Source organism: Myxocyprinus asiaticus, chromosome 37 (genome assembly GCF_019703515.2).
Source record: "Myxocyprinus asiaticus isolate MX2 ecotype Aquarium Trade chromosome 37, UBuf_Myxa_2, whole genome shotgun sequence".
Taxonomy (NCBI): domain Eukaryota; kingdom Metazoa; phylum Chordata; class Actinopteri; order Cypriniformes; family Catostomidae; genus Myxocyprinus; species Myxocyprinus asiaticus.
Genome location: NC_059380.1, coordinates 26,123,735 through 26,150,293, shown reverse-complemented (window position 1 = coordinate 26,150,293; position 26,559 = coordinate 26,123,735). Strand labels below are relative to the sequence as shown.

At 36.4% G+C, this 26,559-nt stretch overlaps 1 protein-coding gene across 9 annotated transcripts in view; it reads right to left on the bottom strand.

Annotated features, from left to right (window-relative positions):
* LOC127428169 (plasma membrane calcium-transporting ATPase 2) overlaps window positions 1-26,559 on the bottom strand; it is a 99,719-nt gene that overhangs the window by 66,527 nt on the left and 6,633 nt on the right. For all 9 annotated transcript variants that reach the window (XM_051676327.1, XM_051676319.1, XM_051676321.1 and 6 more), the window contains exons 2-4: window positions 14,890-15,087; window positions 6,929-7,186; window positions 1,336-1,461 (exon numbers count right to left, since the gene is read on the bottom strand). In XM_051676327.1, the coding sequence (XP_051532287.1) occupies window positions 1,336-1,461; window positions 6,929-7,186; window positions 14,890-15,087 (582 nt within the window). The remainder of the gene's footprint in view (window positions 1-1,335; window positions 1,462-6,928; window positions 7,187-14,889; window positions 15,088-26,559) is intronic.

The following is a 26,559-nucleotide window of genomic DNA, read 5'->3' as shown; positions in this document are numbered from 1 at the left end:
GCTGTTACGACTTAAATAAACTACTACATGGTTTATTTTAGAGCCACACTTTACTAGTATAAGCAGAGCAATCTCAAGGACTAACACACAATAAAAGGCCAAGTTACACTGAAATATCATTAAAGAAAAAACTCTGAGGATAATTCACAAAACAACTCTAACAGTTTGCATGTGGCATTTAAAAAAAAGGGCAAAAAAAAGTGTCTTTTCACATTTAAATTAAGTCACTGTCATTCTGTGCAGCCTTTCTATGCAAATCAGGCTTACAGTTTGTGCCTTGTCAGTGTTAATTTTCACGCAGTTTTTAGTCACCATTTGTTTCTACATTTTGTTGCCTTGTTTTTTTGTAAAGCTTACAGTTAAATAAAAAAATATCTGGTCATTAAACCCTGTAAGCAATCTCTTATAGGGTTGGTAAATTTAAATGGTTGGTAATTTTCACAAATGATGATTTAGGCATTTCTAACTAAAATAAACTGTATATATAGCTACAGTATAGCCATTTGAAATCACATTCTATCATTGTATCTTTATCCCAGGAGCTACTGTAGTAATGGCTTCTGTCAGCAAACCAAGAGTGAAAAGTGATAACTGGCTTGTTTATGTAATCTGTGAGAATGCAGAGGGATACCACTCTGAATTTATGTTGTCAAATGAACATATATTTACACACAACACAGAACAGAGAGCTGTACTGTTTCACCATTGTTGTCAAAATCAAAATTGTACTCAGTTCCTTTTAATTTAATACATGAATGACATTAAGTGATGTAATTATATTTCCACCAATGCTGATTGACTTTAATGTTTGATGACTTTTTTTCACTATAACATCAATAGTAAATTAAGTAAATGTAGAACTGTATTGTATTAAACATTTTTATGACAATATTATTTTTTTATTTTTATTAATTTGTATTAAGATTTTTGCAGATCTGTATAAAAAAATTAAAAGCTGTTTTGATGGCTATGTTCATTGTTTTAAAAGCACTGAACTTGGTTTTAAGAAATATGTCTAGATATTTTTTTATTCATTTCAGGGAATACATATACATAATTAATTAGTCAAATTATCATTGTGTTCTGTCAGGCAAATTTATTTCCACTGTTGTGTGACTGTTTTTAATTTCTTTAAATTGCAATTCAGTAAATTCCCATTCTTGTTGTTTCTTTTCAAATTAAAATACAACATTCTATGAGCCGTAGCAAATTAAATTCCAACTCATTACTCAAAAGGGAGCCGATTCTTAAATTCAGAATTTTGCCCAACACTGGTAATGCATAGAACAATCAATTGAAAATATCATATTATATAGTAGTAAAGTGGACGTTCACCAGAAAGAAGCATGGGGTCTTTATCTGCTGATTTGCGCACATGGTCTGATTCTCCCGTCAGTGAACTCTCATCAATCTTCAGATCATTGCCTTGTATCAAGATTCCATCAGCTGGAAGCAGGTCACCTGAACACAGTAATGCATGATTAGTAGATGAAAATATGAACATAAATACAGATCATAATTTTTATTCATATTGACATTTTGATGCAGTCTGGCTGGGATCTGAAACTTCTAAGCAGCTGTTAATGTGCTAAACTGTCAAACCAGCTGCCAGCAAACCTGGATAAAAAATAAACAAATCAGTTTCTGTTCGTTAAAAAAAAAGATTATACGTACGATATTTATATATTAAAAGTGAAGTGTATAATTTCTGTGCTACTAGCTTCACCAAAGGGAATTGCAAAAAAAAAAAAAAAAAAAAAAAAAAAATGTGTCCATTGGTAGGACGAAAAACGTACACACTTCACCTTTAAGAAATTATTTAATTATTAAAGCTCAAATCTGTTAAATGATAATGAATTGGCTTGTTTGTTGGTTTCACTATTAACAGCTACCTATATTCATGACCACACAAGGGGCAGCGCTAAGCGCAACGACCATGCTCTCTGTTTTTATCCAATTTTAATCAGTGTGATTAAACCATAAACACAATTTTCATGCCAGCGCAAAGTGCAAGTGGGCGTGGGTGGAAGTGTTTGGATTTCTGTGGGTGTATGTGTGCAGTGGTGGGCCATGCATTAAAGTCTAGGCCTTCAGTGTGATTCATGACATCAAGAAAACACAGTTTCATAATGAATAAGACACCCTATGCCTTTGGGCATCATACATTATGTCGCAGCTAACTAATAATACCAATTGACTTTTTAAAAACACGTCCACGCTCGAAAGCCAGAACTTGAAACGACACTTAATGCTCAAGCAAGCCTAATTTTAACTGCAGCATGACTGTTTGTGAAATGAACGTCTCCCGAACAGACATTCAAAAATCATAATTTTTCATATGAATCTACCAAGGAGGTCTATAATACCTGGAAAAATCGATCTAATAATATTTGCGATTTAAATGTTGCTTGCAATAAATTTCATTTCTTCAGGGTACACGGTTATGCTGTGTTCCATTCAAGCTGGATGTGGGATATTCCTACTTGATATCTCCGAACATAAATGCAATCCATTCCCCGATATTCGGAAGATGACGTTTAAGAAACAAAACTGCAATGCTACTGTTAGCTTAGCAGGGGTTTGACTCTCATTAGAGATGTCTCCTAGCAACCCAACTGATAAGCAATGCTGCAGCGCTAGCATTTGTGCTTCAGGTGTACGATTATCAAAAGAGATTATAATGTTTTATACACCTGTTTCTGCAGGCATTTGTTAAACAAGCTGTTAATACATCATTTATATATATATATATATATATATATATATATATATATATATATATATATATATATATATATATATATATCATGTATATATATAAATATATATATTTGTTAAATATCATGTAATGTGGAAACTAACTCATTTATCGATATTACTTAATAAAGTGAATGTTTATCACTTACTTTGTATATCTCCCTGAGTGTCGACATGCTTGTGTGACATCATGCCCCTGCATCTTGGCGAAATCAGAGTTGAGAATTTCTGCACGAGCCCACAAGTTGTAATTCTGACTTCAAGATGCATTCCATTGCACTTTTCCTTGTAGGAAGTTGTAAAATCCTACTTTCCAGGTTGAATGGAATGCAGCATTACTTTTCAAAACTTAATCCGACCCTGAATGCTCAAGCAGCCTAATTTACAATTAGAAAACTCCTGATGTTGCTATAACAATGCAAAAAGCACTTACCAATTTACTTGAAGTGAAAATCTGTCCTCCTTTCCTGTTTAATAAATTAAGCAATCACATGGTCATGCAGAGTGTTTTTAAATCCATAAGGATCTCTTTCTCAATGGCGATAGCGGCAGTAATGACAGTCGACTCGTCAGCAAGATCTCACGCTCGCTTTCAAATTACATCACTTAAAGCGTGATTGCGTCACTCAAGGCCAGCTAGAAGGCCACGACCGGGACATTTCCTGAAGATCACACCCACCAAGAACAAATAAATCAATCTGACTGGCTGATGAATCTGACAATCTGACTTTAGTTGCCCATTCATTTGCACTGTTGAGAGAATGTGCAGAAATTCTGAAAGCCTGAGGAGGTGCTTGACAGGAAATGCTTGATAGGAAATGAAATATATATAACAGGATGCAAACTGTGCAATAACTGGAGAAGAACCTCAAAATTAAATTGTACTTGACCCATGCATTAGCACTTTGCACGCAAGGTTTCACCAACCCACTTGAGCCTTGACTTAAGCACATGCTTGCATGAAAATATATATTTAAAAAATCATGATGATGCCCGCTGACTTTGCATGTGTGACGTGATGTATAGTGCTGTGCTTAAGGCATAGCGCTCTTAAAATACGGCCCTGGGTAAAATGTCAGAGACCACTTGTTTGCACTTTCTTGAGCTTAACGAGGGGTAAAATTCAATGGCCAATGGCATAATGGAGACAAAACTGTTTCTGAACAGAGACACACTCAACGATGGACTATATTTTATAATCTAATCTCCAAAGCTCTTTCAAGTACCTTAGTGTCCTTTCTAATAATCCTTTAGGTTTCTCCAAAAAGTTTGGATCAATATTGCCATCTACAAAGAATTCCAAAGCTGATCCTCTAAGATAGCACTTTTGTTAAGCATTTCACAACAGAATATCTTTCTAATATTTCAGAATTTACAACCCTAACTGATAAATGTCATGACATGGACTGTATCATGTTGCCTGCAAGGCCTGCACACAATTTTCTTAATCATTATTTTTGACTTGTTTTTCAGTAAAAATATCTAAACATCCTTAAAACAAGTTACATTTATTAGAGACGCAAAATAATAGAATATATAAGCATAATACACTGCCTGGACAAAAAAAAGTAGTTGTTTGGATTTAAGGCAGTGTTATGATCTGGGGTTGCTTCAATTGGTCAGGTCTAGGCTCAGCAACATTATGCCGCAATAGTATAAAAGTCAGCTGAGTACCTGAATGTACTGAATGACCAGATTATCCCATCAATGGATTTTTTCTTTCCTGACGTCACGGGCATATTGCAGGATGACAATGCCAAGATTCATCGGGCTCAATTTGTGAAAGAGTGGTTCAGGGAGCATGAGAAATCATTTTCACACATGAATTGGCCAGCACAGATTCCTGACCTTAACCCCATTGAAATTCTTTGGGATGTGCTGGAGAAGACTTTACGGAGTGATTCGACTCTCCCATCATCAATACAAGATCTCGAAATCAAAGCTAAAGGCGGTCCAACAAAATATTAGAGTATGCAATTTTTTTTTTTTTTTTTTGTGGCCAGGCAGTATAGATTAAAACTTGTTTTTAGAGAATACATCATGAATGAAGTTTATTTTTCTGACATCAAATGATAATTGTTTTTTTCTTGGTTTAGTCCTGTGGTGATGTGGGCGAGGCTGAGCGATGTCTGCGGAGAGCGAGGCCAGGAGAGGAACAACGGTAAGAATTGACACCTGTGGGAAATTATCTCTAACAGCTGTTCTGTGTTGCAGTGAGAGCTAGAGAGGGATAAAAGAGGCAATCCAGACCGCCGGAGGAGAGAGAGAGAGAGATGCACAAAGCTGACTGTATGTTATGCTGAAAAGCATATCCTTGTGTGTGTAAAATAAAAGACTATGTGGATTGTTTACCTGGCTCCTACTTCCTCCTTTAAGAAGAGAGTTAAAGAACCTGTCACAAATCCTTAATCTAACAAAATATTGTGACACTTATGTTGTATGAAGTTTACAGTCTTATTATCATATTACATTTTCAAACCAATCTCAAAGAAATTCATTAATTCATACAGTTTGGCGATTTTGACTTAGGTCATTTGAAAACGTACAACTTTTAGACCAAACAATGACAAGCACTACCCTTGTATCATTCTAAACACAACTACTTCCTTTATTCTGTGTTACAGGAAATGTAATTTGAGGCAAACCTAAACCTAAGAATAAATAGAAAATCAATAGTTACCCATACTCTTAACACCCCAAAAGCCCTGATTTGTAGCACGGAAGAAAGGGAAACATCCTTGTTTTGAACGTGTATTTGTGAGATACATCCGTGTTTTGAACATGCGATTGTGAGCTTTTTACTTATTTTAACCCCTAACCCAGACCCCACACCAAACCTAACCACAGAAGTGGAACCCCTTACCATTTTTTAATTGGAAAATGTGTTTTGTGTACCACAAAAGAAATTAAATATCATGGTTAAGAAGGAGACGAGGGAAGCATATGTGATTAGTTGGTGTAAAAGTCATCCCTTTATCTTACGATTTCGTTATCCTGTGCAAATTAGTTTTTCTACTCAAGTAAATGTATCTTGTTTTAAGGATTTTTTTTTTATTATTATATTTTTTACTTGAAAACAGGCCAAAAATACTAATTAGAGAATGATTTCTTGCAGTGCAACACTAAAGCTATATTTTAGATGTTCCCCAGGGTTTGATATTTGGCCCTTTTGTTGTTTTATTCTGCAAGAATGTAATTTTCAGTGATGGTATTGCATTCATCTTCCATTTTTTGCAATGCATCATATCAAGCTCTTTCTTCAGACTCCCACACATGTTCAAAAATAACGGTAAGCCTGGGACCACAATCCATCACTGTACTTCCAACTAGTCAAGAAGATGGAGCCCTTCTTCCAGCCTGCCAAACACTCTCACCCACAGGATCTCTCCGTCACTGTCAACAGCTACATTATTTGCCTCCTACTTGTTCAGGAGATCTGGAATAACAACCTGAATTTCTTAATGAAAACTGCAGAAGCAGCCTGACCCTTTAGTTTCAGGAAATATCCTGACTGGATAGTGTTGGCCTCTAAAATCTTGATCAGCACGTCAGAAATCATGTAATTTCAGAGAATGTACCGATTACCTTACCTCTCAACCATTCTTTAGGTTTGCAGGTGTGTTGTATAAATACATTGCTGGATGCACTACATCTGCCATGTTGGCATTGACCTTTGACCTGTGTGTTCTTGGAGCAATAATGTACTAACCATAGCCATGGAAATAATTCACTTGGTTGTTCTTAAACAAGTATAATTTAACCACAAATAACTTTGTCAGTGCCTATACTTACACCTGAAATGAGCCACTCAAATCAAAGGTCTTTTAATTCAACTTAAAAATTTACCATTTTGAATCTGACAGCTCCTCAGCTCCAGTGGCCTTATGGAATAGTAAAGTGTTCAAGTGGTTGCAAGCTTCAGAATCTCAGCAGATGCAGTACTTCATGTGGGTGTTGTTCACCTACTGTATCATTAATACTGAGATTTTGGACATCCTATTCATTTGATTTACTGTTTATGGATACTATATAGTAGGGAAATATGAATATCTGGACAATGGGAATGTCTTAAAATTATGCATTTATGCATACTTTATAAGGGGATAGGTAAATGTAAAATTCAAATAAAGATTTAAACACAAATATAGAGTGCTTCAAAATGGACACGTACCATACTTGACTTGCGCAATGTCACCAACGACAATATCTGCCACAGGAAGTTGGATGACCTGTCCTCCACGCACCACCTGGAATTTCTGCTCCTGTTCGATGCGGCTCTGTAAACCCCTGAACTGCTTCTCCTTGCTCCAATCATTGAAGGCCGTGACCAGGACGACACACGCCACAGAGAGTAAGATAGCAGCACCCTCGATCCAACCAGCCTCAGCTTCCCCCTCGTCCTCTGCACCCGCGCTAGCTGTCCCACAGGCTGATGAGAGAGTAGAACACCATATAGACATGCTAGTGCAAACACACAGGGCATATAATGTATAATTACCCCTTAAATTACTCGAGTCTTTAGCAACCCTATCAAAAATGGATCTGCAAAATGCCCAGATAGTGTAAAATTTTCAAAGTATTTTTAACAAAATTATAAAATAAAAGAATAGAATATTTTCTGTATATTTTTATGTTTTATTTTTCATATATTAAAGAGATGATAGAACAGGATTCATTACCCCCACGCTGAACTTTTATGAGACACAACTGTCTGTCAAACACATATTGAGCTACACACAACATATAAGCTACACATATGTATTTTTTCATACACTTATTGAGTCTAAATAGATATACAACTTACAGAATTTCAGTAGTACACCCAAATGGCAATAGCTATATCATATTGTCCATCTGTTGTTCTTGTTATAGTTTTCTTCCACATTGCTTCTTCATATAGCAATGTCAAATGTAAATCAAGTAAATCCTGAAACAACAGCGCCACCTTGAGTAACAAACTGCATGTATAGCATGAATGTGTACATGCATATGATACTGATAATTCACCATCATTACGCAAAAAATGTACATGATATACAGTAGTAGTAATTTATATGAATATAATGCTAATTTGTCTTGTAATAAACAAAGCTTTTTTTTAATCCTGTGATAGTAAACTTATATAGATATAAAATAAACATAAACATGATTTCTGGAAGCGCAAATATATATTTCGACACTATTACACATATTAGGTCTCTAACAGCTCTCTATTCTTTTGGTAATTCTTTTTTGCAATTTTGGCATTTACTATTATTATTATTATTATTGTTACACTATTCTGAAGAAAACTGCTGAGGAATAATAAACAAGTTGGGGTATAACTTCCCCCAAAAATGGATGAGATAGAGGGAGTAGAATGAGGTTCCTGGTCACTAAAGACCTGGGGCATGCATTTAAGGGTTAACAGCCCAAATTCAATTTATGTATTTGCTAATTATTTTGACCCCAAATTGTTTCCAACTGGAGTTATCTAGTCTTGGGTTTTCCTCAGGAGAAGTACTGTAGTGTGTGATGCACTAAACCCACTGGGGACAGTACACTCTACACACGACAGTAGAAGACCAATCCTGCTCCAGCTGTGCATGATAAACTAACACACATTCAAAGCAGCTGGCAGTGACTGTAAGCACACCAGCCATCATGATAGCTGGAAAGCATTATAACTGTACTGTATATAGCTGAAACAGCCATACTTTACCCTGTAAGAAAAGCACAACCACTGCTCCAAAATCACTACACAGAAATGTGAGCACTGTTCAAAAACCCAGTGAGATGCCTCGTTGTCTTCTGCCTACTTAGTCGGCTACCTTCTAAGGGGTCGTTCACACAGGATGTGTTCATGCGTTTAAAAATGGCTAGATCTTTTACTTTGACACAGCTTTTTCAAAAATCTGTCTGGCATGTTTATATACAAACAATTTTAAAAAAAACAGAGACTGACGCAATAAGTATTTATATCAATATTTTCAGTATTTAATCAAGTCTATTTATAATCAGCATTTCTCTTGCTTCATCCACATTTTTATTCATTTATTTATATATTTTTTACTGATCTTGTTGCAATGCATCCTGGAATTGTCTAATACACAAAGAATACATGTGATGTTGCATAAGAATTTGGCTAAAATGAGGTACTGTATCTTATTATTATACTGCCTAACTTTTGAACAGCATTCATATTAACAGCACACCTACACTGCCAAACGTTTTTGTCAGGTAACCTAAAAATGGAGATGTGAAACATTTAAATTAACTGATTTTAGTCAAGTTACAAATATTAACAATAATATGACTGAATCGACCTGGCTGCCAATAAAAGTCATTTTTAATTATCAGATCAACTGCATATTTTAACTTTACAGTATATGAAGCCTTCAAATGCTGTCTAGGTAGGCAGCACACTAGGTTTGGAGCAGCGCTAGTTTATACTGTGTGCTAAACAGACATGATGCAATACACAGACAAGCGATAAAAGGTACGTTTTCCAAGTTATTGTCCAAACCATCTGCAACTATGACAAGCGGCAAGCCCTGCCCACTGCACTCATTTGCATAATAACTGTACATTAAACATAAAATGTGTTCTGATTTGCAAAACATTTATAATATATGTAAAAACTACACAAAAATATAACAGAAAAAATCCCTTTTAAGCTAGAATAATTATGATCTGCAAGAAAACTACCAGTTGAATTAAAGGAATATTCCAGGTTCAATAAAAGTTGAGCTCAAACGACAGCATTTGTGGCATAATGTTGATTATAACAAAAACATTTTTTTAACTTGTGCTTCCTTTTGATTATAAAAAAGCACAAATCTGGGTTACAGTGAGGCACTTACAGTAGAAGTGAATGGGGCCAGTCCTTAAACGTTTTAAAACACTTACTGTTTCAACAGTTTAGCCAAAAGTCATAAACAATATAAATTTTAGTTTTTTTCTCAATTGCTTAGACACTATAATTAATTCCAAGAGACAAATACCCTAAAACATAACATCATTTTCCAAAAGAAAGACTAATTTCTCAAAACTATAAACACTATTCCTGTGTTTCCCACAAGCTGCAAATCTGTTAACTTTTTATTAAATTTTTTTCAAAACTCAACACAAATTCAGTATTTTACACCATGTGCGCGTGTAGAAAGAAATTGGTGTGTTCGACTTGAACGGCATCTTGATTTACCGATCGGCGAGATTTGCCAGTTGCAGTCGGTGGATTTGAAAAGAGAGCTGTCAAATCGGACACTTTTGTGCTTTCCGTTATCTGCTCAACCTACATCATTCACGGCAGATCACGATGTTTGTTTCCTTTATTGCAGACAAAGTGGAAATCTGATAGATGGAGGTTTGAATTTTACATATAATAACCAGAAATAGTATTCATTTGAAAGGTTACTGTATGTGCTGCTTAATATAGTGCCTGTTGTGTGTATAAGAAGAAAGTCCAATAAAAGCCTTAATTATTTTAACACCAATAAATGCACCAATATTAAAAATAATTTTTAATGTTTGTTTTTTTAATCAATAAACATGATATTACTAAGAAAAACATACTATGAAATGATATAAACATGATGTACTGTTATAAAAATGCAGATTTGTGAGAGTTTTCACTGAACTAGAGGTGTCAGAATAAACACCTTGGTATTGGCATACTATGCTACTCTTATTTCTGGCATAAACTGACTGGCAGAAGTAGTAGTATGTGACATATGCAACTGAAAATGCAGCCCATAAAATACACGTCACCATTGTCACGTCTGGCCAATCGTGAATAAGCTGTGTCGTCATCAGAGCTTGTGCAGCTGCTCTGGAGCAACTGCAGTGACTGAGCCAGACGGCTGCTCTAGAATCGCTTTCATGGTACTTTAATGGTATACATCACAGTGATGTGGCAGTGGCCCAGTCTCAAGGCGGACAAAATTTCTAACCGACGTGCGCTGCTTCAAGTTCTGTGCCAATCAGTCTGCGCAGCACTGCATTAAGTCAAACACACCTAATAGCATTCAATAACCCCGACAATGTCAACAACTCCATTATCACTCAATTCTCACCATGTGAACACTATTAAGCAAAATTGTTCACATACCAATCAGAGTGTTGTCCCAGGATGTAAAAAAAGGGCTACAGGTGAGAATACTGGCTTTGGAAAAAAATGTATTCCAACAACTTAGAGAGGTCAAGTTAGAGTAGCCTATCTGTATCTTTCAACTAAAAAATAATAGACAAAGCAATAGTTAAGCAACTGTTGGGGGTAGTGAAGTACAACAATATGTTTGAGGAATTTCAGTCAGGTTTTAGAGAAAACCAAAGTATAGAAACTGCTCCTCTTAGGGTGACCAATGACTCATTGTAGGCGGAGGATGCTGGAGAGTGTTCCATGTTAGTTTTGCTTGATTTAACTGCAGCGTTTGATCCAGTTGATCAATCAGTTTTAATTGATACATTGAGGGGATAGATGGGAATATCTGGGGTACTCCACAGCCATGCCATCTTGGTCCCATACAATGGCGCACATCTGCTGACATTTCTTGATGATCTCCATGATCGCTTGTTTCAGCAAGAACAGATACAGCCTGGCCAGTCTTAACAGTCAAGCTACATTGTAATCTAGGACCATGTCATTTTCCACTGCACTGTTGTGGTGCATCAGTGATTCACTGCCAATCCCAGATTTTCAAATATTTTTCTTGTTGATGAGCCACTTTGGCCTGACCCAGCCAAGCGGCAAGATGCTCAGGAACAATAAATGTGAATTTCTTCACTGTATACCAACAGTTTTCTCCAGTCAGTGTGGTTTTCATAGGTCTATTTTTAGGCCTTTTAGACCTACTGATTAGCTGTTTCATAGCTGCAGCACATGGATAGGCCACTGTAGATCTCCTAATTTGATTTAGCTCGCCTGCAGCATACCACTTCATTCTGTACGCCACTTCTGGGTGCAAAATGTCATTGAGAGTGTCAGGAGCTGTCCATGGTTCTGAAGTGCAGACAGCAGGCATTAGATAACAACTCGTGACTCTGCAAGCTGCACACCAGAGCAGACGAGCTAGCACTGCAAAATTCCCTGAAGACTTCACCCTTAACCAAATCTGCCCAGCCTTCCAGGCCCATTTATCACTACATGATTGAGTGAAGCACTGAGTGATTTTCTGCATTTTTAGGCTATTGTATCAGGCTATTCTATTGAAATTCCTTTTATTGTTATTATTATTACATTGTTACAAATCTATCTCTAAACAATACTTTTCTGCTCATGCCAGATCTCCTCCTCTCACCATAGGAGTGATAGTGAGATTTTGTCTCTATTGATCTGTATGGTGCCTGTGCTTATCTTGCATGTGGGGGCTCAAGGCAGAAAATCTGTACAGGCATAATTCAATCTGAACAGCAGGGGCGTCTGGACACATGGACACAATTTATCTTCCTTAAGAGACACAGACAGCGCCATTCTTTATAAAAACAAGGAGTCTCACAAATCTCAGCCTTAATGGCAGGATTGACACATCTAAAGCTGGTACTTAGCTGTTGCATGGGAGCATCATGGTGTTTACACCGCAAAAATTCACTTTCTAAAGCAGTAAATTTGACTTGTTTTCCATCCATAAAGGATTTTCTGTACATTGTGTCAGTAGCAATTCATAAAATGACGATCAAATGATGGATAGGAGCATTAAAACAGGGAAATCTCCAGACACGTTGTATATTACATTGCATTTTAAAGAGTTAAATCAGGTGCCTGGATCACTGTGGTGAAGTGATACTATACAATCCCAACATAGTATGCCAGATCTCTGTAGTCTGCTGTATCCTACAAAAATAAGCACTCAGGAATCATGATCTTCACTATCAAGATGGATGATTGCAGCATGCAAATTGCATTCAGCACAACATTTTTGGGTGTGTTTGCACCATTACCTGATTTACATAATTCCTTTAGTGAAGGTTAAAACAGACAGGTGTTGAAACAGACAGCATGTGCAAATAAACCACAGCAGGCACAATTCATTCTCATTGCCCCTAAGACTTGCTTTCAGAGAATATATCTTGAATTTTGCAAATCCCAAGTGCAAAATTTTGAAAGCATAAATCTAACAAAATTTAGAGAGGTTTATGCTTACAACTAGAAAATCTATTTGCCAATGGGGTAAGAAAATAAGCCTAATTCAAGACACAGCCTGTTCTCTGTATGTTACATACAGTAATTTTGCTTCTCAATAAATGTATCTTGTTTAATAGGATGCTTGGATATTTATACTGGAAAACAAGTAAAATGCTGATTTTCTCTCTACCTCTGCACCTTCAGTGATTATGAAAAGACCAGTGCAGGTGTATTTTGCATATTAATGTGTTCAATTTGCATGTCAATGTTCACAATAACAAATTTGTCCCGTTATTTCTGTTATTTATGTAGCAAACTTAAATTCAGCATTGCAGAAACATCACAAACCAAGAGATAATAAGGTTCTTTTTTTTTTTTTCTTTTTTTCTCACAAATTTAGATTGCTCCATAGCTCTTAATGTATTGGAATTAAAGAATGTTTTCCATTCTTGGTGTAATTGAATCCGTGAGCATTATGGTGATTGATAATACTTGCTCAGCATTCTCTTACACGTTGCCTGAATGGTTTTGTCTTCATTGCACATTTTATGGCCTGGTGGTTTGATGTATGGACCATCACCCAAAGGTTATTCTTCCAAAGTACACTTCATTAACTCTAGAGGCTTGGAAACCGTTCTTTCACTGGATTCCTTCACTTCCCTGGCCTATTTGATGGGATCTGAATGCATAGTCATGCTTGTTAAAAAGAGTTCACTTTAGCTTGAGAGGTGAGGCACTTCTGAACTTCTAATATAGTGTAGAGTAGAAGATTGTTAAGTCATCAGAGTTCCACTAAAGTAAACATGTTTGGATGTTTCATTCTGTGATCAATAATTTATCATATGCGAGCTGAATATCTACTGCATATATTTTATACAAGTGCTGTTCAACGTTTAATGCAGAAACATGTCCCATAAAATGCATGTGGTGTTTGCATTAACTTTGGGAACATCTTTATGCCCTCAATGGAACTTAATCTCTATTTTTAAGTAAATGCCAGTGGTTCATATTTCCACATCTACAGCAAGTATTCAGAATGGTGCAATACTGCCATCTTAAAAAATGGGCCATCAGGATAAAGATAACATCCTTTGACATAATTGTAATGTATGTAACATAATTAATACCTCCATGTACATTTATAATTATAATAATACAAATATATATATATATATATATATATACATTGAATTATTTCTCATCCTTATTAATTTAGTGATGAATGACTGTTGCTATAAAAAAAAATATATATATATATATATATATATATGATTTAGTTTATTTACATTATTTAGGTATTGTCTTAACTGTTCTATAACCTGTAACATCATAAGTCATGGTAATGGCATTGTAAGTCACATCTCTGGTGCATGATGTGCATTTATTCTAAAGAAAAAAGTGTCTTTGTAATCTTCCATAAAAAAAAAAAAAAAAAAAAAAAAAAAAATTTACTCCACCTCTGAAATAAGTTTCCTTTTCAGTTGTTGCCACTAATTTATTTTAATTTCCATTGCCTCCCCTCCACCCACCTCTCATATACAGAGCACTTTCACCATCCAATCTATTCCTGATGGATAAAATTAAGTCCCACAAGTACAATTCCAGCAATTTTTGTCTTGCTAAATATCCTCTTTCACTCAAAAATACATCACACTGCCTCACGTTGACTTAAAGCTAAAAACTAATGCTCAACTCCTTTTCACAGGCTTAGTTTAGCCAAGGTGGTGCACGGTAGGAATTTCACTTAAGATGTCCGAACATCCTGTGTAGTCTACTTCACAGGACACTATTGAGCAAATGGAACCCTTGGTAAAGGAATTAGAGGCACAACGTAGATTATTTCGTAAATAATTTGTTAGATTATGCAAAAAATACAAGATCTCTACAAAGCAACAGGAAACAACACCTCAATACAAAGGAAAGTCAGGTGCATAAAGACTAATAGAGTAATCATGAAAATGCTTCTAAAAGCTAAAAGCCACCATTTAGAACCTCATCAGAAAGCCATAATGACAGATACATATACTCACATTCGCTGCCTTCTCCGGGCGGCTGATAAAAGGAGAGTCCCAGTGAGATCATGGCTGCGATTTCGAGGATGATGAGGGTCACATCTTGTAATGCTTCCCATACTAACTGTAAAAAAGTTTTTGGCTTCTTTGGAGGTATAAGATTTTGCCCGAATACTTCTTTTCTCTTATCTAGGTCAGTCACAACTCCTGCCAACCCTGAAACAAAGATATTAAAACAACTGTGTTAACAACTCAGCAGAAAACACTGTGCATCACAGTGACAGTGTGTGGGACTTTTTCTGTTTTTTTCAAAATATTTATTGTGTGAAAAATTTTTTTTTTTATTATCAACAAACTGCAACTGTCCCTTAGTTGTGGTGTCATTTCTACAACAACAATTTTGCCCTTAAAAATGTTTAGTTTGAAGGGTAGTGTACCAGGGTGACAACAGTGTCAGGATGCTGTTTAACACAATGCATAATTTGAAATGTGACTTGTTAAAAAAAAATGCCAAAAATGCCAGATTTTTCCTGTGATGCATGTATATTCACTGTTATACATTGTTAGTAGACAAATTACATAAACCAATGAGAGTTGGAAAAGTCTTAAGGGAGTTCACAAGGCCAAAAGTGGCAATAGTTGAAGAAACATCCATTGTACACGCATAACTCAGGTTAAAAACCTAATTGTGGCAATGAAAACCTCACGTTTAAACTATGACCACTTTAACAACACTGTTGCTTAGTGCATTTTCACAGTGATCTGCTGTCCCAAGCATTGGTTGAAAACTGTTACGTTTCTCTTCACTGCAGAAAAAAAAAAAAAAAAACAGCTTTGCATCCCGTGCCCACGAATGAAAAACGAGCAATCCATCTCTCAGAGTAAGATCAGGCCTTCATGTCACCCACAGTCTCCAATTACCCTGCTGACTCAGAGCACAGACTGTTTCACACGCTTACATAAAGCCTTTTCTGAGCTAATACCACATTTACACTTAGAGCGAGCAATGCAGCAAAACTAGACAGCTCCTGTTAAAATTAACAAAATGCATGCCTACATACTTCGCAAGCCTGACCTATGTTTTTAATTCAGAAGAAAATATACAGTTAAAAAGATAATGACCGAGGACAGCAGTTGTTCAAAAATGTAGAACGAAAAAGAAGCGATTGACTTTCAATATACGTATATATGTGTATAAACATTACATATACATACACAGTATATTATATATATTAGGGCTGTTGATTTAACGTGTTAATTCAGTGTGATTAATTATATTGAAAAATAATGCATTAAAAAACATAATGCAATTAATCATGTCCCCGCACCTTAATAAGGAATATTCCTACAGTCAAAGCAATTCAAGCTTAAAGTACCACCTGTTTTCTCGAGCGTGCAATAAGTGAAACTCAAGCTGTGTAGGTAAAACACAGTTTATACAGAGGACAAACCACACTTTCCAACAGCAGACAACACAACATAAGAACGCGTTCTTGGGTTCAAACAGCTTGATGGAGCGCAAATCCGAACGCAGGGATCTCAAGATGTGTTTTCAAGAAGTTTCAAACGATGTTTAACTTGACACAGTGACTTAATAATTGTATGTTAATGATGTGATGCAACTAAAGTGAAATGCTCCAAAAGTGTCCGTCTGAGACAGGTGTACATTGACACGTCCTTAGATAAGCCCTTATAATAAATCTCAGATTGACAAATTCAATTGCAAAATGGATTGCTGTGAACAGCAGGCAAATGACTGCCTTTGTTCAATAATATGGAAATAAAGAATTTATTGGATTCTAAAGTCAATTTTTGTATTGTTTCTTATCAATGCTTTACTCGTCTGCCACAATAATGTAAAATAGTGCATTTTAATTATCTGAATTTGTATTTTTTATAACATATATATTTATTTATAAGTATTTAAATATAACTATTTATAAGTATTTAATTATTTAATCATTATATGTTATATAATTATTGTTATTTAAGGGCTTTAATCAGCAAATATTTACATATGAGATTAATTACGATTCAATCAATTAATTAATTCGCACACAATGTAATTAATTTGATTAAACATTTTACATTTCGATTGACAGCCCTAATATATACCTATATATGTACCTTTTTTCATGTGCAATATCAGTGGAAATGTTTAATAGAATGTTTTAACTGAGACTTTACAGTATATGGCTATACAGAAACTAATATTAACTGGAGTGAAAAGTATGACAACTAGCCGGTCTCCCTGATTATGGCATGGGACTTTCCACTTGTGCATCTAACACGTATAAAATTTTGTGTCGCCTTTTATCATAATCCATTTGAAACACTGATGTGGAATATCTGAAGTTCTGAAAGCATGAGCTTCTAAAAGCTGTTTGAGAATATTTCAATGATGCCATGCTACATCATTTGTTTTATTGCTAAAGAGTCAAGGATCCCTGTCAATAATCAGAACTATGGCCCAAAAAAATAACAATATTCAGTAAAGATGACAATCACATGCAAGATGCATATCGCTATCATTGAGGCATATTGTAGGCCTGTTTATTGCCTGACTGATCACTCTATACTCCCGGTAGGGAACCCTACCGTTTATTAACAAGCTGGACAAACACATGCCATGACTTCTGCTGCCGATGGGCACTACACTCTTGGATCACAGACAGGAGCTTAGTCTCAAAGTTGGCAGCAGCAGCTGAGCAAACGTGATTGAGCCAGAGCCCTTGTTTCCCAGGGTCCTTGATAAACATGATTTGCTGCGTGTGCTAGTCTGGCTTGCTTGTCGTTCCAGCTGTGCTAGGCTGATTCTCAGTCCCTGTGTATTAAAAACCTGGCCCAAATAATGCACAAGCAGCTGTCCTCTCTTTTTCACTTTCATCTGTCTATCTATCTATCTAGCTAGCACCCTGACATCAACCCCATTCTGCTGAGTTAACATTTTTGCAACAGTTCATACGCGTTTACCGTTTCCTTTGGCGTGACTGATTTTACTCCACTGACGTTTAGGATTAGGATTTGGGTTAAGGCGTATGGTTTATAAAATAAACACTCCTCTTTACTGTATTACATAATTTACAACTAAAAACAGCTTGCTTTAAAACTCGCTTTTGGTGCCCCTCTGTGGACACATGCTCATACCTTCACCACGCTTTGGCAACTGGGGGCAGACTAGAACTTTGGCAAACACAGACTGATTTTAGTTTAAGAACTTTCGACCTACTGTTGCCAAATTCACAATGAAATCAGTCTGGAAAGTAAGGCCCAGTCCCAAATGGCACACTTGATGTGTACTTGCGGTCTCGTGGCCTTCATTGGCGCGCTCCCGCAAAGTCCATGAGTCCGTAGGATGTCCCATTTGACATTTTAGCACTCAGAAGGGTGCTCACTAGTGCCCCCTTTTAACCCTCAATGCACCCTTTGGCATCAGTGAGGGCTCCACAACAGACTACTACCCAACAGTCCTTGCTGCTGATCCTCTCAACCAATCACAGCGGTCTGATTTTCCAAGCTGGAGAAAAAATAATGGCGGACGATGCAATGTCAATCGCGGATTAAATATTGATTTTAATAATCCTTATTTTACCTAGTGTCAGCAAAGGATCACTTGCATTTCTTGTGTATAATGTATCAGTTTTAAGTCTAATGTGTATAACTTGTTCAAAGCTTTGTTTTATATATTTTTCCAGAGATATGGAATTACTCCTATTCAGTTTGTATTAAATAGTTTTTCTTGGGGAAGTTTTATGTTCATAAAAGTAAGTAACCTAACACTAAACCTATGTTATTGTTGTTTCAAAGATGACTTTAGAATTATTGTGAGTCTCAAAAACATCAAGACATGAGGGTGTACGTTCCTGTACATGGCTGCAGCTTGTAAGATTACTTATATTTATTAATATAGCCTGCAGAAGTGTGGCTGTGTTTTTATAATGATTTTTGCTATGTATGGCGGTGTGATATGTATGTTTACATTTTACTGTGTTTTAAGCAACTGCCTGTAACAATGTTTACTTGTTCTCTAAATATCTAAAAAGATGGGGTTTTGTTGTTTTTGTTGGATGTGCACTTTGTTTTTCAGAGGTTTTTGATTAAATTCTGTAATGCTTTATTGTCTGTGTGTTGCTTGGAATTATAAAAAAATAAAATAAAATAAAATAATAATAATAATAATTATATATATATATATATATATATATATATATATATATATATATATATATATATATATATATATACAAGAGTTAAAGTGTGTTCCTTTACACTATCTATCAATGTCATGATTTTGTAAATAACATTTGTTAAAACTGCATGTAGGCCTGTACGAAAAATGTAATGTATGAAAATGCTGTTATCTTGAAGTCTTGAAGTCTGTCCCAAATGCACACTTGTATCACTCATGTACCCTCGTGACTTGTTGACTAGCGCCCCATCGGTCTGCACTTGCTTACGTCACCAAAGTCTTCACTCAGAGGAGGGCCGCAAGGGTGGAGGGTGCCATTTGCGACAGGGCCTAAGTGGTCTGCATGCTGCCATCTTTGTTCATGGGCACTCAGTTCTGGACACAGTCAATCAACTAGGCCATAATTACCATATGACTAATCATTCTCGAGCCAAAGGAAATGATGTCATAAAAACCCTGTTTGGATAATGGCACCAAAAGAACATGCACAGCCGAAGGCCTTCACAAGTGACTGTTCTGAGCAGTCAAAAGGCAGCAGGCAGGAAAAAATATCCATTTAAAATCTTCAATTTTCAAGTCCATTTTACGTAAGTCTAAAAAATTTATAACTAGTACACAATCTACTGTAATATCATAAAATATTTGCAATATACTGTAAATTAATTATGCTACTTGCAATAAAAACCAAATAGAAAATTGAAAGCAGCAACAACAGCAGGATTACAGTCTCTAACACTTATGCAATGTCAATCGCGGATTAAATATTGATTTTAATAATCCTTATTTTACCTAGTGACAGCAAAGGATCACTTGCATTTCTTGTGTATAATGTATCAGTTTTAAGTCTAATGTGTATAACTTGTTCAAAGCTTTGTTTTATATATTTTTATATTATAGAAAATTGAAAGCAGCAACAACAGCAGGATTACAGTCTCTAACACTTATGGAAGTGACAAAAATACCCAAATACAACAATATTTGTTCCTCCATTTGTGTACATTCTGTATGAGATTTTCTACATACACCCCTCTTTACTTGTTTTAGAAATGCAGTTTGAGGAAAATGCATTATTCTGCTGACAAGGGGTTGACACCAAAATTATCATCAAAGTTAACACTGAGCTAAAACGACGAGAAAGAAGATGATGGCTGCTTCCATGGGAACATAAAACGAGAGCAGCTCAGAGTCTGGAAAACCGAGCAAGACTGTGTTTAAAGCAGGAAGGAGGAGTGAGAGAAGGAAATGGTGTATGAAACAAAGAGGGGGAAGACTGCCACAAAACAATTCCTACCACTGGGAAAGAATGCCCAGGTTGCAAATAGCACATTGGGCTAAAAATAACCTCATTAAACATTGCATCTTAATTGAGTCTCTGCGTGGAGGGGATCTCTCAAGCATCGATCCCACCCGTGCAGCATCCAATGTCACTGCATGTGTGGCTCTCAGCATTGCTAGCATCATTACAGGACTGTCCAATAATGCACCTAAGTTCCTGTGACTGTCATGGACCGAAACCACTGAGCGGTACACGCATGACTGATTTTTGGTATCAAACCCGGCAGGCATCTGAGCCCATGCAAGCACACTCATAATCATGTGTGGGACACATTAAAGGTTTATTAAAAGGAACAGGAAGACAGCATGGGGAGATCTAAATATGTTAATGTTTCATGCAGTTCAGGCTGCGAATTGTTAACGAAGTCATTAGCAGGTGGCAGCAAACGGGTAAAATGTGTTGCAGTGATAAACACGACGATGAAAAGAAAAGAAATCACTGCTGTCGTTGCATGTATGACACAAATATGGATTCATAAATGTGCCTTGTGCATTCCAGGTCTGTTTAGCGCCTTCTATTATTAGACTGAGGTAGACAGGGAATATAAAGTAACACGCATAACGTCTTTAAATATATCACTTTCAACATTTATGGCTGCATTTATTGCTTTTCTTGATTTAACGCAGTGGCTGGAGTGTTGTTGTTGTCGTTGTTTTTTTAATTCCAATCAATGTTACAAATTTTAAATGGACTGCTACTGTACACACCGCTATATTTCTTGCAATAGAGTGTTTAGAGACGGTTCATCTAATGCATGCTACATTTTAGCTTTAAGGTGATGAAATATAACATTTTCAAACATACAGTAAGAAGTAGTGCACATGGTGATATATCTTGCACTATTTTGAAATAACTGTAGCACAAACGGTGTAGGAAGAATTATGTACCAATCATTCATACTGACTTTCTGTCTGTCAATTCAGTAATGGCATAGCAAAAGTATAGCAACCAGCCAGAAAACCCTAGCATCTGCCTAGCAACCACTTACTGTAGCAACATCACAGCAACCACCCATAACACTCTGGCAACTGCCTGGCCTACATCCCATCAAATCTCTCTTTATGCTAACAAATTATTCAAACTATAAGGCCTACAGTATATAACTTTCAAACTGATCTTCAAACTATTTTAAAGGAATAGTTCACCAAAAATTTGCTCACCCTCACACCATCCCAGATGTGTATGACTTTTATCTTCTGCTGGACACAAATGAGTATTTTTGGATACTCACAATGCAAGTGAATGTTGACCAGAACTCTGAAGCTCCAGATATCATTATTCTAAAAGTAATCCGTATGACTCCAGTGGTCCAATCGGTTTTGGATAAGAACAGACCAAAATATAACTCCTTTTTGTGATATTTGGACCTTGAGAGTTCTGGCCATGAGAGTTCTGGCCACCATTCACTTGCATTTTGAGGAACAGCAGAGCTGAGATATTTTTCTAAAAATCGTCACTTGTGTTCTGCAGAAGAAAGTCATACACTTTAACGATGAGAGAACTTTAATTTTTGGGTGAACTGTCCCTTTAAACTTCCATGCAGTGCTTGGTCAAGCCAACAGTCAAAGTCTATTTAGACAAATTGGCCGGTAACATCATTAGGATCTAAATCATTACATGCTGCACATTGAACTTTGAGAACAATAATCCAACCCTTACTAAATAAAGTAACATGCACAATTCAAATTAAAGTTTGTTAAAGGAAACACAGGCGACAAACATCTTTTACTTCAGTGGAAAGATGTTTATCTATTATGACAAAAGTGTTTTGTTTGTTTGTTTGTTTGTTTGTTTGTTTGTTTTTGTTTCCAAAACTCCAAGAGATGCTGTATGAAAAACATATAAATTATTTGTCACATTAAGACACCAAAAAGAACATGTGAGGAACACAATCATAATGATGTTTTATATTTTTTCTGAGAGGTGCAATTTCACTTCACTGACACAATGAATAACCTTTGTTCTTTGTCACTGATTTGCAAGGAAAAAACATCTAAATAATTCCACTGTCAAAAATACATTTAAATTAAAATAATTCAAAATGTAGTCTCATGGCTAGTAAGAATTTGTTTTATAAAATATAAATAATATTTTGGTAACACTTTACAATTCGTTCCATACAGGTTCAATTCGTTAACATTAGTTAATGCATTAGGTATCATGAACAAACAATGAACAATATGTTGTATTTTTGACAGCATTTATTAATCTTTGTTAATGTTAGATAATGAAAAAAATTAATTGTTCATTGTTACTTCATTTTAGTTCATAGTGCATTAACTAATGTTAAGAAATACAACTTTTGATTTTAAAAATGAATTAGTACATGTTACAATTAACATAAACAAAGATTAATACATTCTGTAAAAGTGTTGTTTATTGTTAGTTAACTACTGTTGTTAACTCATGTTAAGAAATAGATCCTTATTGTAAAGTGATACCAATATTTTTTATAACAAATAAATTATAACCATGTGGACCCTGTGCAAATGTCAGTTAGCAAGTTAAGAGAGCAGTAATACCTCAGGATAGACTGAATCTAGCACTCCTCTCATTTAAGAGATCTTAAATTACATTTATAAATGTATAATTTATTTGATCGTAGGCATTATTTATTTGTTTACTAATTAATTGCTAATAAAAAAAAAGTTAGAAAATAAAAAGTTGTTAATTACTTATTAATAATAATATAGCACTGATAGATATCCATTTAAAAATGGTTATTTTATATCCTGTCACACACCCAAATTTTTAGGGGGCCCTCAAATAGTTTTGTGCCATGTGCTACTGTATATGTATCCTGTAAGGAATAGTTCACCCAAAAATTAAAATTCATTTTCTCACCCTCTTGTTGTTCCAAACCCTTATGACTTTTGTGGAAAGCAAAAGGTGATGTTAGGAACTGACAGTCTCAGTCCCCTTCACCTTTATTGTATGGAGAGAGAAAAAAAGCAGCTTTAACATCCTTTAGAATTTCTCCTCTTGCCTTCCATATAAGAAAGAAAGTCATATGTTGTGTGGAACAACATAATTTTCATTTTTGGGTGACCCAAACTTTTGACTTACTTAAGGTTGAAATTTATCAAAATGAGCTTATCACCTATTCTAAATTCTAAAGAAGCCAGTCTTTTAAAGGTCATTCCAGATTTAGACAACTATCATCAGCATGGTACAGTTACAGCGTTTTGTCAAATGACAAAGTCAGCATTAAGATAAAGAGAAAATGTCGAAGAGAATGAGAAAATGAAAGCAAACGACTTGCTGTTGTCTTCTATGGAATGAAGCAAGAATCACAAAAGTGAAGCTGACCCCATTACTCAATGAGCAAGTGTGAATCGACACCATCTAGGGAGTTATGCGGCCACTGAATATCATATTAACTAGGGTGTAAAACCAGGACACATACACACGCATTATGAAGCGTTGTATATGTGGGACAAATATAGATACAGAACAGGGACTGAGAGTGATTTAAAATGATCAAAGTGTGAATGTTACCTCACCCAGACAATCTATGAGCTATTTATACTGTACATCAGCTGCAAACATTATGCTGGAATTTTTAATAAATTTTCACATGCAATGGAGGCCTTTGCATATGCTTATTTGGCTTGATATAATGTTCAAAAATAACCCTTTTTAGAGAGAGAAAGAGAGAGGCCACAATGTTGCATATTTTAATGTGTTGCTTTCTTCGCTGAGGTTGAAAATAGATCACCATGGTAACCCTACACATAAAGCACAGTGGGTATTGGTTGGGCACTCCATACTGGAACTAGTTAAGAGCACTGCAGTGCATAGGGATGATGGATAGATCAGAACACCTGCATTTATATAGATCTGAGTTACCTAACTTTGCATCAGAGCGCCCATTTTGGCATAGTTTTCACCATAATTACATTGTTAGAAGTACAGTTCAGGTTAACTCTAATAAGATCTCTATTTCCCAATTAAATTAAAGATGATAATTATATTGATGGTGATGACATTCTGCATTATCCAGTTATATAAAAATCAGTAATAGCCTAATATGTATTTCAGCACATTCTTACAAGAACAAGATAAATAAAGTCCATTAGAACTCCAATACAATATTTAAAGGGTTAGTTCACCCAAAAATGAAAATTCTCTCATAATTTATTTACCTATAAGCCATCCCAGATGTGTATGACTTTCCTTCTTCAGCAGAACCGAAGTTAAGATTTTCATAAGCAGATTTCAGCTCAGTTTCTCCATACAACTCATGTAAATGGGTGCCATCAGGCTTCTGGCTTTTTGACGGTCCAAAAGGCATAAAAGTAATCCATACAACTTCAGTCAATCAATGAATGTCCACAGAGCGACCACGGTTAGCGAGCCAGTGCCCATGCCTGCCACTGTTAGCGAGCCAGTGCCCATGCCTGCCACGGTTAGCAAGCCCGTGCCTGTAGCCTCGACCATCCCAGAGCCAGTGCCTGTAGCCTCGACCGTCCCCAAGCCTTCCACGGCTCCGCCTTCCATGGCTCTGTCCGTCGAGCCTCCTATGGCTCGGCCTTCCACGGCTCCACCTTCCACGGCTTTGCCCTTTGAGCCTCTCACGGCTCCGCCTTCCATGGCTCTGCACTTCGAGCCTTCCACGGCTCTGCCTTCCCTGGGTCCATCTCCCATGACTCCGCCTTCCACGGCTTTGCCCCTTGAGCCTCTCATGGCCCCCAGAGTCTTCCATGGCTCTGCCCCCAGAGTCTTCCACGGCTCAATCTTCCTTGGCTCCGCCTTTCATGGCTCCACCCCAGAGTATTCCACGGCTCCGCCCCAGAGTCTCCCTTGGCTCCGCCTCCCTTGGCTCCGCCCTCAGACTCTTCCTCAGCTCTGCCTGCTTCCCCAGAGTCTCCTCCTCCAGCGGTTCCACCTCCTGACCCAGTCCTTGCCCTGTGGCTGCCTCCCGGGCCTCCTGACCCATTCTTTTCCCTGTGGCCGCCTCCCAGGCCTCCTGACCTAGTCCTTGCCCTGTGGCCGCCTCCCAGGCCGCCGGATCCTTTCCCAGCCCTGAAGCCAACTCCTAGGCCTCCTGTTTATCCTCCCCGAATCTTTCATCTTCTAAGTCATCTTACCCTCCTCATCTGTCGTTGGGTGCCTGGAGTTGCCTTTTAAAGGGGGGGGGGGGGGTGTGGTAATGTCACAGTCTTTCTCCCTCATTTTCTTTTTCTTCAAGGACTCTTATTTTGAAGTTTTCCACTGGACTGCATTTCCCATATTTCACTGCCCTAATCACTTCCATCTGTTCCTTATTACCCTCACCTGTATTCCATTCCCTCATTTAGTTTGTGTATAAATAACCTCTAGTTTTCTTCATCATTTGTCAGTCCTTGAAGTGTTACGTTGAGTTAATGAAGTGTTACATTGTGCTAAGTTTTGATGTTTAGATTTATAGTTTGTTCCACTCCAGTGATTACTACTGTTGAGCCTTTTTGTTTGTTCCACTCCAGCGTTTGTCCAACTCCAACGATTGCAATTAAAGGATTTAAAGATTCCAATCCTGCGTCTCCTCTCTTCCACTCCTAGACACCCAACGTTACACTTACGGGACTTTCACCTGTTTGTAGGCTATATTGATTTTATTTTCATTTCTTTTAATGTTCGAATTTGTATTTATTATTCACTGCAAAATGTGTGCTTGACATTTAACATTTTGCTTGACAACTCCTGCCTCCAGAATAATGTTGTTATACATGAACAGACAAACAAAAATTCTGCTTCATGCAGATATTAATATCAGAAATACCAGGAGAAACCACAACATTTTCCACAGTTAATGTAGCCTACAAATTCAGCTTCATCTGGTAAGAAAAAAAAAAGAATAAAATTATATATATATTTTTTAAATAATAGTTGTATAATAATAATAATAATTATTAGGCTACTATTATGAAAAGGAATATACAAAGCACATTTTATTAATAGAAACTATAAATGTAAGAGTAACATTTAAAAATGGGCATTTCATTTAGTTTTGACGCACTTCTGGTTTCAGCCCCACTTACACCCGGTTCTATCTGAATACAGATACAGATCATTTTGTCATACGAACAGATACAGATACAAATACAAATATAGATAATGTTATCTGTAACATTATCTAGCATGCTAGCACTGTCATTGGTAAGAGTTCTACTGAAGGCCAGTT